The 14,404-nt window shown below is 32.2% G+C and overlaps 3 protein-coding genes across 3 annotated transcripts in view; 2 read left to right on the forward strand and 1 right to left on the reverse strand.

Moving 5' to 3' along the window:
• The window catches only part of LOTGIDRAFT_171689 (hypothetical protein), a gene marked incomplete at both ends in the record, with an annotated part of 19,468 nt that extends 18,576 nt beyond the window's left edge, over positions 1–892 (forward strand). The window contains one exon of the mRNA XM_009047879.1: positions 741–892. Coding sequence (XP_009046127.1) covers positions 741–892 — 152 coding nt within the window. The remainder of the gene's footprint in view (positions 1–740) is intronic.
• Positions 893–3,149: 2,257 nt separating this feature from the next.
• Positions 3,150–6,182, reverse strand: LOTGIDRAFT_137845 (hypothetical protein; the record flags this gene model as incomplete). Its single annotated transcript, XM_009047880.1, has 7 exons — positions 3,150–3,335; positions 3,673–3,858; positions 4,328–4,445; positions 4,591–4,801; positions 4,978–5,145; positions 5,621–5,784; positions 6,028–6,182. Coding segments are annotated over 7 exons (1,188 nt in total), but the record flags the coding sequence as incomplete, so codon positions are not given.
• Positions 6,183–8,863: 2,681 nt separating this feature from the next.
• On the forward strand, positions 8,864–12,159 carry LOTGIDRAFT_93742 (hypothetical protein; the record flags this gene model as incomplete). Its single annotated transcript, XM_009047881.1, has 7 exons — positions 8,864–9,018; positions 10,005–10,171; positions 10,444–10,608; positions 10,847–11,048; positions 11,485–11,602; positions 11,733–11,924; positions 12,052–12,159. Coding segments are annotated over 7 exons (1,107 nt in total), but the record flags the coding sequence as incomplete, so codon positions are not given.
• Between the last annotated feature and the right edge of the window lie 2,245 nt (positions 12,160–14,404).

Below are 14,404 nucleotides of genomic sequence, written 5' to 3' on the forward strand. Positions count from 1 at the left end.
TCCTATCAATATTCATTCACATTCATTCTTATCCATATTCATTTACATTCATTCCTATCAATATTCATTCCTATCAATATTCATTCACATTCATTCTTATCCATATTCATTTACATTCATTCCTATCAATATTCATTCACATTCATTCTTATCAATATTCATTCACATTCATTCCTAACAATATTCATTTTTATCAATATTCATTCACATTCATTCCTAACAATATTCATTTTTATCAATATTCATTCACATTCATTCTTATCCATATTCATTTACATTCATTCCTATCAATATTCATTCACATTCATTCTTATCAATATTCATTCACATTCATTCTTATCAATATTCATTTTTATCAATATTCATTCACATTCATTCCTAACAATATTCATTTTTATCAATATTCATTCACATTCATTCTTATCCATATTCATTCACATTCATTCCTATCAATATTCATTCTTATCAATATTCATTCACATTCATTCCTATCAATATTCATTCTTATCAATATTCATTCACATTCATTCCTAACAATATTCATTTTTATCAATATTCATTCACATTCATTCCTAACAATATTCATTTTTATCAATATTCATTCACATTCATTCTTATCCATATTCATTCACATTCATTCCTATCAATATTCATTCACATCAACGCTTGTAAGATCTCCTTTTGCATTGTATCCGTTTGGATCTACTTTGTCACAAGTTCGTTGATTTTTCATATTTCAGTTTCAACAGAACGAGCAGACACACTAGATGCTAATATTCCTTTAGCTAAAATGGTTCCACGTAAAGCTGTAAAGTTTTCAACAGAAACAGAAGGGGCACAGGTTTCTGAATCGGAAATTAAAACACAGAAATCAGTAACCATAGTTAGTTGAGTCTGTTGTAGGGTAACATTCCAAATATATCTACACATGCAAACTCTGAAAGTTATATTTGATAATATGGACAATGTACATATATTTAGGTAACATTCAATCTGACTATGTTACGACAGAGTGGCTACATTTTATTTTATTTTGATAAAATCATACCATTTGAAAGAAAAATGACTCTTGCATCTAAACATAAAAAATTATTTTGCTTTAATAAAATGAACATGCTGTACGGGTTTTTCTTCAGACGTACGTGATGTGCATAGGCGTCAAGGAAGAGGGAGGGGGGGTAAGGGGGCAAGTATTCATATACTTCTCAATTAATTATATAATTCTCAAATTATTATTTATTTTATAGGCAAAATATTATACAAAGGCACAGGCAACGTCAAGGGGGGTAATTAGGCTTCAATGAACTTCAATTAGTCTGCTTCTTGATGGCTGATTTATTTCAATGAAATCACACTGAACAAAGCTGTAGATGATGAAGGCTTTACGCCCCTGTCATGCACATTTATGTTCCTTAACATATAGACCTACGTAAAAAATAGTACTAAACTAAATTGTTATCAAATACAAAATATCACTCATACAAAGAACAAAAATAAAGTTATTAGATCCAGGGACCATGTATAAGTATCTATTATACCTTACAATCTATGGGATTTAGAACTCTCGCCCGAATATAGCAATGGTACTAAAACTAATGTGTCGGTTTTGAAGCTAAATTCAAATCAAACAAGATTAACAAATGAAGCTTAAGCTTTTTGCGGTTGAAAAATCAAATGTTCTTGAAACAAAGTGTTACTCAATTGTGACGTCTTTAATGTGATGATTGGCAATGGGTTCTTTTTGCCGCATTGCCCAACTTGCAGCATCGTGCCAAACTGCACAAAAACGCCAAAGGTTTCTGGTAAAATTCGGAATGGCCATTTGTTTTACATGAAACGAAATATTCTAATCTGTTGTCCCGCATCGACTTTCTTTTTTATTTATAATTTGGACCTGTTAGGAAAATCGAAACTATAGTTTTATTGTCAAATCTGGAATAAAATAAATACCAAGAACACTCTTTTTCATGACTTCCATTACGTATATACTCAAATAACGTTTGAGACCATTTTTACCAGTTTCACTCTTCTGGCGAATCACAGAGGTCTAAAGTTAGGATTAGAACTCCAGCCCCATCCTTGCATTATAGTAAATATACATGGCTCGAGCACGACGTAGGTATAAGGTATAACACTAGTTAAACACAATTCAGTCATTCTGTGGATTATATACCCTTCCTGAAAGTATATGATTGGCCACATAATTCAATATAAATTTCAACAGAGAAATGTTACCTTGATAATTCAGTAATTTAATCAAACTGTAGGCATAAGTAATGTTTTCTAACAAATATATTACCTGACTAAAATTGTATAATAGTTGCCATTACAGTCTATTACCCAATATGTTACAGTGAAACCAATTTAGCTTACCTTTGTATAAATGAAGGCCTGTCTGGTTCCTTCTCCCGTACATTTTGACATGATGACCGTATTATAATTACTGATTTCTACGTCTAAACATCTGTCATTGAATCTTATTTCATTGATACGACTTGAATCCCATATATGCTGAAACACAAAACCAAGATCAACTACCATCTGCTAACACATGCCATCACGGAAATTTGTAACTGCAGCGATATGATTGCGATATGAGCCTCGTTTGTTGCACCCCCTCCCCCCCCCCTCCCCCCATGGAGCCAGTATGCCCCTCATTTGTACCGCAGTCGACGTCGCCACTGTTTGAAGATGACTACCACATGCTCTCTTAGTGACGTATTTCTGATACCTGATCTTCATTAAGACGGCTAGTTTTGGAAATTTCGTTGCAAACGACGAGAATAAGATAAGATAAATGCACTTTCCCCCAAAATTGACAAAATGTTATACACACCACCAATTTCTGTTCACATGGTATTAATTCGGGTTTAATGCCTTTAGCTACGAGACAGAATTTAGTGCCTTCATTCACAATCTATAAAATACATATTTATAGTACATGTATTTAAAGGAGCCACCAAAGTTTAATCTTGAATTCCTGGTTCATGTTTAGTATTCTGTAGTTCTTGTATGGGATATCAACCTTATCCTTTACATTAATGTTAAGAAAATAAAACTTTTAGGAGACTGGTAATATAAAGCTTCTCATGAGCGACAAGACTGAACTAGCATTTCACATGATTTTCCCCGATGTTTCTATATTGCTCTTAGATTCTATCTGCTAGGTCGACTTCAGTCTCCATTAGCTGAAGAAGAATTCTTACCTCGCCAAACTGAGGGCCAACACCAGGTACGTAAAGTTCAGGATATATATTTCTTATATACCAATCGAAATCATTGCAGTTTAAATCAGATTTTAATTTCTTTTGGACACTAACGTCACCTATTTTACTCTGAAATAACACAATAGTTAGACAGGAACTGTCAGAGTAACATGAGAAAGTTTTGTTGTCAATGGGGTAGACATAGTCATTCTAACAAACAAGGAATGGACATTGCATTGTTCCCTTAAATAGTTTCAAGATTTACATTTAAGTCCTAATCCGCTATGGTTCGTGAAGATGTCAATTTACATATATGAAAAAATATAAAGTTTATAGTAAGACAAACATTCACCCCTATTTAACAGAATGTCTAGTACTTGTTTGCAGACCATTAAGTTGTCCATGTAGAGTTATGTTGATGGAAATAGCAGATGCCGTATTGAAGATTACCTAAAAGTTGGTTTACCTGATCAACCTTTTCAATTTCAATAAAATAGTTCTTATAATCATCTAACCAAACCTCCGCTACTCGGGCTTTATTTTTTACGATAGTATCTTTGTGAGTTTCATTAAGATAGGGTGAGTGTGGACGGAATATATGACCGATATGAGAACAGGGATTGATTAATATGTTACCGCCACACATCCACGTCTGAAAATAAAAAAAAAGTAGGCCCTGTATATTTACTGATATAGGTCTTCACAATAAAATCAAGAGACGTGTACTGTCGAAATACTGATGGACAGGTTCGCCATCCATTTGACCTTCAGAATTTTAGCTAAGCCTATCAGTAATAGTGTTTACAGCCCACCGTCGTAACTTGAGCATTCAAATCCGTGTATGTCCAGAATATTATCCGGGTTTGAAAGTTAAAATTACATCTTGTCATTTTCAACTATATAAATGTATAATACATGTATAGAAATAGAAAGTGGAATTCAAAGCTTTTTTTTGTTGTTTTTTTTTTCATTTCTGGTACTAAATTGACCCTCGAAAATGGAAAATCTGTCCTTTTAACAACCTAGGTGGATTACGGTGAGTGAAAAAATCCTCTCCCGATTTAGTTTGGATCAAGTGGGGTTTGTAAACTGTGATTGAATGATGTTTCAGTTTTAATTACCTTAAATGATAGTTCAAGATTTTCACTACCCCACAGTTCTAGGTTCTCATCATAGCCTCCCAGAACTTTAAAATATTCTTTATAGATAGAAAATAATCCTCCAGCCATTGTGGGTGATCTGGAAAATGATAGTATACAGTAGATCTAAATATTAATCAAATATTCCTATCTGACGTCAAACCAGAAGACATGTTTATTATTGGTGCGCTTTTTGTCATTTAATCTTTACCACGTTAACTTCCACAGAAACCAACAAAACTTACAAATAGTAGTCATCTGGTGATTTTCTCATATCTAAAATTCTTCTGGGAGCCTTACTCCAATCAAACGTCATGGTAGGTAGATTGAGTGTTCCTATCATACCTTCACCGGAGTTGGCCAAACCAAACGTTTTATAGTCAATCATCTCAATAATGGGGGTGGCTATGGTTTGTGGATTTTTTAACAGTGGTTCTATCAAAGGTTCTAACCAACCTAAAATTAATTAATTTCTGATTGATAATACAAGACGTGAATTATTTTAATGATGTTTTCAATAACTATCTTTGACAGAGCTATCTACTATTTGCGTCGAAATTATCGTCACGTATATTTGCTAATAAATTTCTATCCAATAGGTTGATGTAGAGAAGATGAGGTGCAGTACCTACCTTGAAAACATTCAATATGGGAATCTAAAAACACCAGTATTCCGAATTTAGCCTGTTCTACGGCCTTTAACCTCGCTCTAACTAAACCTATCCTTGTATCACTACGTATCAATTTTACTTGTGGTAAGTTTGCCACCAGATATTCTTCAAGTGGTGTTTTCAAATGGTCTGTAATAAAGAACTACAACATTTGATAAAGTCTTCAAGCAACCCATTCCATATGAACCATATTACTCTAATAAATGGTGCGTTTTGAATCAGCAAATCTATTCTCCAAAATAATGAAACCTTTTACTTATCAACAAGCATTGTTTCATTTCAAAAACATCCATTTATCAAACTTTTCCATATCCTACCGCAATATCTTTCTTAATCCACCCTTTAACTTATTGGTCTTTTTGACACAAACCTTTTATCAGCACGATTAAAGGAAATAGTCTATTTTTTCTCAGATGCAATAATATTCCAACGCATGGTAATCATACTCTAAAACTAGTTCATGCACGAGTAGGACATCATAATATTTGCGACTTTCTTTGACTTATTTCCCAGTCGCTTTTAGCTCCAATAAATGCTAGTCACAAATATCGTTAACAATAACACTGTATGCTAAAGTGATAGATATTTTGTATCGACAACCTACCTAAGTTAGAATTGTCGTCAACCAAAAGGATTTCGTATATCAACTCTGTTGGTGCTCTGTTTATGGCACTATACAGTGTTCGTAATAGTGTTGACCAGGCTTCATTATAAAATGTAATAATGATAGATACTTGAGGTAATTCTGGATACTGCTTGCTTCGACAACTAGAAACAAATAGCTTAATTGTTTAAAGAACGCAATCGTGGTACATGTATATCGTGATACAAAGTGATGCACCATCTCTTTCTGTTTTTTTTTTCAAAGCATATATTAACCCCCAAGAAACATTTCTACTAAAGACTTGAGGCATGAAAGCGGAGATACTGATTTAATACAACTTTCTTTTAAGCCAAAGCATGTTTTACTGAAAGCAGCAAGAATAGTTTATTAAAGATCAGACAACTTACGCTGAATTTCGAACGTCCGGTAACGTTCTTTGAAGAGAAATAGTATTACTTATGAATTCATTAAACTGATAGGTTTCCATTCCCTTTACATATTTATCTTTTTCCTCTGCGTTAAGTTTTCTATATTCAGAAAATATTGGCACTCCATTTTCACCTGTATGGGGTAACAATTTGACAGTAAACACTAATGTAATATGACAGTATATAAATATACACTTTAAAGATGGCTTCCCTTATTTTCATTTATGAAAATGAAAATACTTGCATAAAGAGAAAGTAGAGGTGTTCTAATGACTTGGAAAAATACCAGTTTGTCAGTTTGAAGAGAATTATCAGCAGAATTCCAATGAGTGACCGATCAAGAAAGGATTTCTTTATCCAGACATTACATACAGGGACATAATGATTTATATGCAATAATAACATAATGATATGATTAAGAATTCATTATAATTCATTAGAAACACAAATTACTCCAATAGTTTTCTTAATTTTCTTAACAAAAAAGGAATCCCATCTTTAATGCCTATGAAGTATCCATTTTGTAGACAAAATGTTCAAAAGTCAGTTCTGATTTTCCAAAGACATAGGAAAAGAAAGAAATATCAACATCCTGTCACAACTTACGTAGATTTGAAAGGAACTGTCCGCTTATGCATAATATCATATTTACCCAGCTTTTCAGTTCCATTACTTTTCAGCAACTTGATTTTTTCATCGATTTCATTTCTGCCTTTTATTTGGTCCTCGAATTTCGAGACATTTATTACTATTTCATTGTTTTTAAGTCTGTTTAGAAACGGATTTTGTTGCTTTTTGTATACCACAGGCATTTGTTTCTCCAATTTTACTTTGTTGATCTTATCTTCCATATCCATTAAACCTTCTAACTGGTTTTCAATCTCCCTTTGCTGCAATTCATGTTGGTCTTCGAGTTCAAATTTCTTAATTACATCCTCCTCCAGTTCCAGAGGATTATCAATTTCCGAGTTTCTGAACTTGGCATTTATCTCCCCGTTTTCGTTGAATACTAACGAAGGAAGAAGTCCTTTAGCTTCTGATCTATATTCGTGCTTATGTTCTCTCGATTCGCTTTCAAATCTGAATGATATACAGAGAACTACCAGGAGCCAAGTTGCAGGAATTAATATCAGTAAAAATGAAAACCGTCTTCTTGGTAAACGAACTGGCATGTTTTGTTTGGGTTGATCATATATTCACCAATATGGGTTATATCATTTCATAAATAACTGGAACAAAATGATTAATTATTGTTTTCTACAAAGCTGGTCTAGGTGATAAACATGAATAACGATGTTATTGATTGACAAAAGGTAAAATCTATGGACAAATTAATTCACCTTTTCTTACACCACAAATAAAAACAATTTATAACGTTGCAACGACCGGTCCCTGAACAATCTTAAACATGAGCAGCAGATTTGCTATCCAATTATACAAATTGTATCATGTAACATCACGTACTATTTGAAACCATTTAACCCACAAGGTTTTTCCGCATAAATTGTAGATGAATAACTGAATAGAATCACCCAAATACATTTGCGTCAAATGTCTATATGTTCATGTTGAAATAACTTACACCCTTTTAAATTATATTATGCTATAACCGAAACAGAACATAAAAGTTACAAGCATACGAAAATAATTTAGCTTCTTACCTGTCCATAATCACTGCCTTATTAATTCATTTTGATAAACAACAATATTGATCATTTTCCAATTCAACAAATGTGATTAAACATCAAATTTCTCATATCCACGTATTTCTTCCAATTTACTGCATATTTGCCAAGCTGAAGCAATTTGTCGATATTTGTGATTGATTTTGGACGTCCTGTAATATTCAGCTGTTACCCCGGTGGCGCAAACCTATTGTTCGTAGATCAGCTGCCTTAAAGTTAGAATAGATTTTAAATGTCTTGAAGAAAATTTTAAATCTACATTAAAACTGAACATTTGGCTCCAATATTCAATGAAAATCATTTAAGTGTTAAAGTTGAAGAAATGTTCCAAAGTGATGCTACATTGTAGGCTACGTTCTACATATTGTAGTTGATGTCAAGATGTTGTCGTCTATAATCGGAATATAATATCATAGCATTACTCGTGGCTTGTGACATGTCTGATGGATTGTTTAAATAAGGCTGAAAAGTACAGGATGCTTTTTTTTTAACTGTGATTTTGTGGTATCTGTGCACAGTTTATTGCTATCAATGATTCTGCTTTTTTGAAAGTTTACAAAGAAGTTGATGAAATAGTAAATAGTAAATAGTATATAGTAAATTGTAAATTGTTTGAGTGTGAGTTTGATTCCTGGTCTTTTATAGGCTAAGTTGTTATGTCATTTACACGACAATTTAAAGTCAAAATGGGTCATAAATTAATAGCTCGATATTTTATCGTGGCTTTAATAGTGGTATTCATTATTTGGATTCGTATGAGTTTTAAGTCTGAAGTGGAAGAGGACAGAGTTAAGACAGGTGTCTATGTTGGAGAAGCTGTGAGAGATTTGAGAACAGTGACTAACTCTGTGTACAGTGTACACAAATTGAAAGACGTGTATCACGATGATAATGCTTATGAAGTAAAATACGACATTAATTCGTCAGCGCCAGGTAAGAACAAAACTCTTGAGTGATGGGAAATCTAAAAGCTTTTTTATATCGTGTTGCTCAAAGGTGGCAATATATCTCCAAAGTGTCTTGGGATTTTTTTTTCCGCATTTTGTTTCCAAATACAAACCGGATTTAAATACTTGAACTGTTAAAGTAAACACGTGAACTGCAATATTGTATTGATTTCTATGGCAACAGGTGAAATGGGAGTAGGCGTGGCTATGAGATTACAAGATTTAACAGAAGAGCAGAAAAAGGCCTACAACCAGGGATGGCATAGAAATGCCTTTAATCAATATGTCAGTGATATGATTTCTTTAAATAGAAATTTACCCGATTATAGATTTCCAGAGTAAGTTAAGATTTCTTTAAAATTTATTTTGTGTTTGTATCTCCAGTTTGTATCTCCAATTTTATCTGTATCTACTATAGAATTTCGGATTCTATATAAACAATAACAGTACAGATTCACTTGTATCAATTTTTATGGCTTCTTTAAAGTGATACTATGTCTTAGAATGAACATAAAATTTAAGTTGTCAAGAATGGTCAATATGAGTATATATTCATCAGTGAACATACCTGGTGTCATAACGTAACAGAATCCCTGGAAAATCTGGAAAATTTGAAAATTGATAAAACTAAGTAATTATTGAAATACGCTTAATCTTAATATTACATATTTATGGATGATTACAAAGTTTTGTTGGATTTATTGGATTATATAAGGATCCTGTTATGTTATTTATGACACAAGGTATATCTACTGTCAAAGATATATGCTGTTATTGGCCAAAGTTAAAATTCTTAAATTTTATCTTCATTGTAAGACGTAGTATTCCTTTAATATCTTAATCATCATATAGGGAACCACTAAGAGTTATGCTTGTATTAGCCTAAACCTAATTAATTTTCGGTACTTTTGCCGAAAATGACGCATTAAAATTGTAAACGAAAGACTTATAAAGCGATAAGGTTTTTTTTACAACTGTCAACTCAGTGCTGTTGAGTGTTGACTCACTATCGTCATGGTTAAAAACAATCAAGATGTTCAGGCTGGCAAAGGTTGGGGACCCGCTATTAAGATATGAGTGTACGGCGCCCTTGCGAAGACTCCCCCACCACCATGTCGAGAAAATTTTGAAAATTTAATCGCCGGGAATGCCTCTAACACGCATTTCGAATTAAAAATCAAGAATTGGATATCAACTATTTCGTACCATGCATTTTGATAATCATAATACCCTCAAAATGTGGTGGGGTCCAACCATATCGTGTCCCCACCACTGTTGTCCCCACCTCGATGGACACCCGAGAGATGTTACTTTTTTATTTAAGGTGTAAAAATGTGACGTTTCGATCTGATTTGCCCGATGTAAGTATAATCATTCCATTTCGAGATGAAGCCTGGTCTACGCTACTGCGTACAATACACAGTGTTTTAAATAGAACACCACCAAAGCTACTGAAAGAAATCATACTGTCTGATGATGCTTCAACTTTTGGTATGTTTTAACAATTTAATAATCATGTGTGTACGAACATAAGAAGAATAATTATCTAACAGTTTTCGTACTTACACCATGTGCTCCCGTAATTGTATCACGATGGGTATCAAAAACGTGTAAGAGCATTCCCACTCTTTAGGAACATTATGCTCGATACCACTGTACAACTTGGGTTTGTTGATTTTAGTAATTTTGATTTGATTAACAACAAGTTAGATTTAAAAAAAGAACATTTCTATAACCAAATTTATAAGAAATCTTTATTTCAGTTCATTTACAAAAGGATTTAGAAGAATACCTTGTACATTATCCCAAAGTCAAATTGGTCAGACTAAAGACTCGAGGTGGACTAATTCGAACCAGACTAAGAGGATATGACGTATCAAGTGGTAGTGCTGTAATATTTCTGGATTCTCATTGTGAAGTTACCAAAGGTAAAAATACAGTAATATACTTTTAAGTATTTATGTTAGTCATCGTGTCCTTACCACAACCTCATTCATCATACTTCTAACCAGGATTCCTGATACGATGCTATGTTATTATGTATGAAAAACTATTGAAGTGTTTGCACTGTGAAACCAGTTGCCCAAAATCATAGTTACCATACCATAATTACAAACACCATAAAAAATGCTTAGTTTATTAGTGACTACACTATTGTCCTTACAGGATGGATTGAACCTCTGTTGGATGCCATAGCATCAGATTATAGAACGGTAGTGACGTCAGTAATGGATGTAATAGAGGGAGACGACTTCCGATATAGAACATACGACATAGAGAAATCAGCACCTATTGGTATATTTGATTGGAGATTAATATTTAAATGGGATAGAAAATCGTATGATAAACCACGATATTTACCAGTTGGGTGCGTATTTTATTTTTCTATGTACGAATTCCTATGAATTGGTGGATTAAAGGCTTTTTACCCTTGTAAATTGAAACTGAAAAATGAGTTTCTTGGTTCAGGATAGCAATTCTATGTTTAGTGGCGGAGCCAGGTTTACGTTCGAGAGGGGGGAGGGCGGGGGCGAGATATCAAGATTGCCCGAATCTTTAACCTAGTTATGAGATTTTTGCCCAAAGAACTTGCTTTTGGGGGGTGGGGGGGCGGATGCCACCTCTGCCTGTCTCAGTTCTGCCAAGTCTGCAAAATACTCTATCTCATCATTGAATACAAATATCATTAAATTTATAAAATACAACCGGAAAATGCATGTCAACTTTGTTCCAATTTGATAATATCAAGGGAGATAATTTATACTAAAAATATGGTGTATATTATGTAATATTTGTTCTTTCAGATCACCAACTCTTATTGGCTGTTTAATCGGAGTAAGCCGCAGGTTTTTTGAAGAAACAGAAAAATTTGACGAGGGTTTCTTCATTTGGGGCGGTGAAAATTTAGAGATATCTTTTAAGGTAATGTTTAAGTAGAAGAACTAGCGGCCAATACGGGCTGTAACAAGATAGAGAAGATTTGGGTGTAGTTAATGTCGTAAATCAAAGAATAGTCTGAATCGTTTTATTATATAACGAAATTCATTTTTAGGCATGGATGTGTGGAGGTAGTTTGGTAGTTTCACCCTGTTCACACGTTGGTCATGTTTATAAGAGTAGGTTGCCTTATGACTGGGGTAACACAACTCAGTCTAAAACATTGGAAAGAAACCTTCATCGTCTGGCTGAAACCTGGTTAGATGATTACGTTATTTATCACAAACAAGTATGCGGACCCTGTAAGGTAAGATTCTTACGTATCATAGAATTGTTGTCATACGTTTTTATGAATGGGAAACGCAATTAACTTTTATTTTCAGACTTTTAACAAGACTTTAAGAAATTTCAAACGTTACTGTATTTTATTGTAGGAAGATATAGGTGATATATCGAGTAAACTGGCTTTAAAGAAGAAACTAAATTGTAGGAATTTTGAGTGGTATATAAAAAATATCATACCAAATATGTTTATACCTGGTCAGACATGTACCGTGTGGGGAGAGGCAAGATTATTTTATATCTTCTTTCATGATTAATATTAAATATGATTATCTGTGTAACAATAATGATAATGATTATGATAATGCATGTTTAATCTGATTATAGATTAGGAATATGATTATCTGTGTATAGATAATAATTATAGTTACACAGATAATCGTACGGGATAATGAAAATTCTACCTGATTATAGAAAAGAAATGTGAAATATGATAATCTGTGTATAGATGATAACGATGATAATGTATATTTAATCTAATTTTAGATAAGAAATATGAATATGATAAGCCTAATCTGTGCATAAATGATAATCTATATTTTATCTGATTATAATTAAGAAATATGATAATCTGTGTATAGATAATAATATATATATCTAATTATAGATACGAAATGAGAAATATGATAATTTGTGTATAGATAATAATATATATATCTAATTATAGATACGAAATGAGAAATATGATAATCTGTGTATAGATAATAATATATATATATATCTAATTATAGATACGAAATGAGAAATATGATAATCTGTGTATAGATAATAATATATATATATCTAATTATAGATACGAAATGAGAAATATGATAATCTGTGTATAGATAATAAGATATATATATCTAATTATAGATACGAAATGAGAAATATGATTATCTGTGTATAGATAATAATATATATATCTAATTATAGATACGAAATGAGAAATATGATAATCTGTGTATAGATAATAATATATATATATATCTAATTATAGATACGAAATGAGAAATATGATAATCTGTGTATAGATCATAATATATATATATCTAATTATAGATACGAAATGAGAAATATGATAATCTGTGTATAGATAATAATATATATATATCTAATTATAGATACGAAATGAGAAATATGATTATCTGTGTATAGATAATAATATATATATATCTAATTATAGATACGAAATGAGAAATATGATAATCTGTGTATAGATAATAATATATATATATCTAATTATAGATACGAAATGAGAAATATGATAATCTGTGTATAGATAATAATATATATATATCTAATTATAGATACGAAATGAGAAATATGATAATCTGTGTATAGATAATAATATATATATATCTAATTATAGATACGAAATGAGAAATATGATAATCTGTGTATAGATAATAATATATATATATTTAATTATAGATACAAAATGAGAAATATGATTATTTGTGTATAGATAATAATATATATATATTTAATTATAGATACGAAATGAGAAATATGATAATCTGTGTATAGATAATAATATATATATATATCTAATTATATTTCGGGGAAGGGAGGGTTTGATTCTCCCAAATGTACAGGCCTAGGGTGGAGCAGACACTTTATTTAGAAATTAGGATTAAGGGTCTTGATATTGGGTTTTCTTCTGTTCTTATTCTGATCTGAAATTAGAAAAAATAACTCACCCGATGGGCGAGAAGTATAGTATCTGTTATGTACTGTTTGTTTTTAGTTTACTATGAACAATATTATCATTTAAGTTCTTATTTTTTGAATATGCAACTATCATTTTCTGCTTATAGACATGGGGGAATTTCTCTTGAAGGCTCTTATAGTGGGCATGAACTATCTTGCTTGCTCGATTGCTGGTTGTATTAAACGGGACAACAAAGGGTGCTATGCCTACATTATGATGAATATTTAGTCCTATAGGTCTTGCTGTATTCAATGTCTCAATCCAATGGGCCTCCCTAGATTGACGGAATTTGGTAGTTTCATCTTCGGGCAAGTCAATTTCTATACGCTCAATTGGGATTAGGGTGAGATCGTCTATTGAATGGTCGTCGAGGTTGAAATGATTAGAAACAGGCTTGTCTTTCTTTAATTTGATGTCTGACCTATGAGCATTAAAGCGAGTTCGTAAATTATTCTTAGTTTCTCCTACATATTGTTTGGGGCATTTCTTGCATGAAATTAAATATATTACATTCGAATGTTCACATGTTAGATGTTCCTGGATCGGGTACCATTTATTCGTAGAGTTGCTTACAAAATAATGAGTTTCTGATATAAAGGGACATGTTTTGCATCTACTGGACAAACATGGAGCACTTCTTAAACCTGGAGGTACTTCGGCATAAAGTCTGTTTTTAGCCGCTATCTGTGCTAAGGTGGAATTTTTTATGTTTCGTAAAAATCGTTTAGAGTACCCACGCTCTTTCAGTTTTG

The sequence above is a fragment of the Lottia gigantea genome (genome assembly GCF_000327385.1).
Source record: "Lottia gigantea unplaced genomic scaffold LOTGIsca_118, whole genome shotgun sequence".
Classification (NCBI taxonomy): Eukaryota; Metazoa; Mollusca; class Gastropoda; family Lottiidae; genus Lottia; species Lottia gigantea.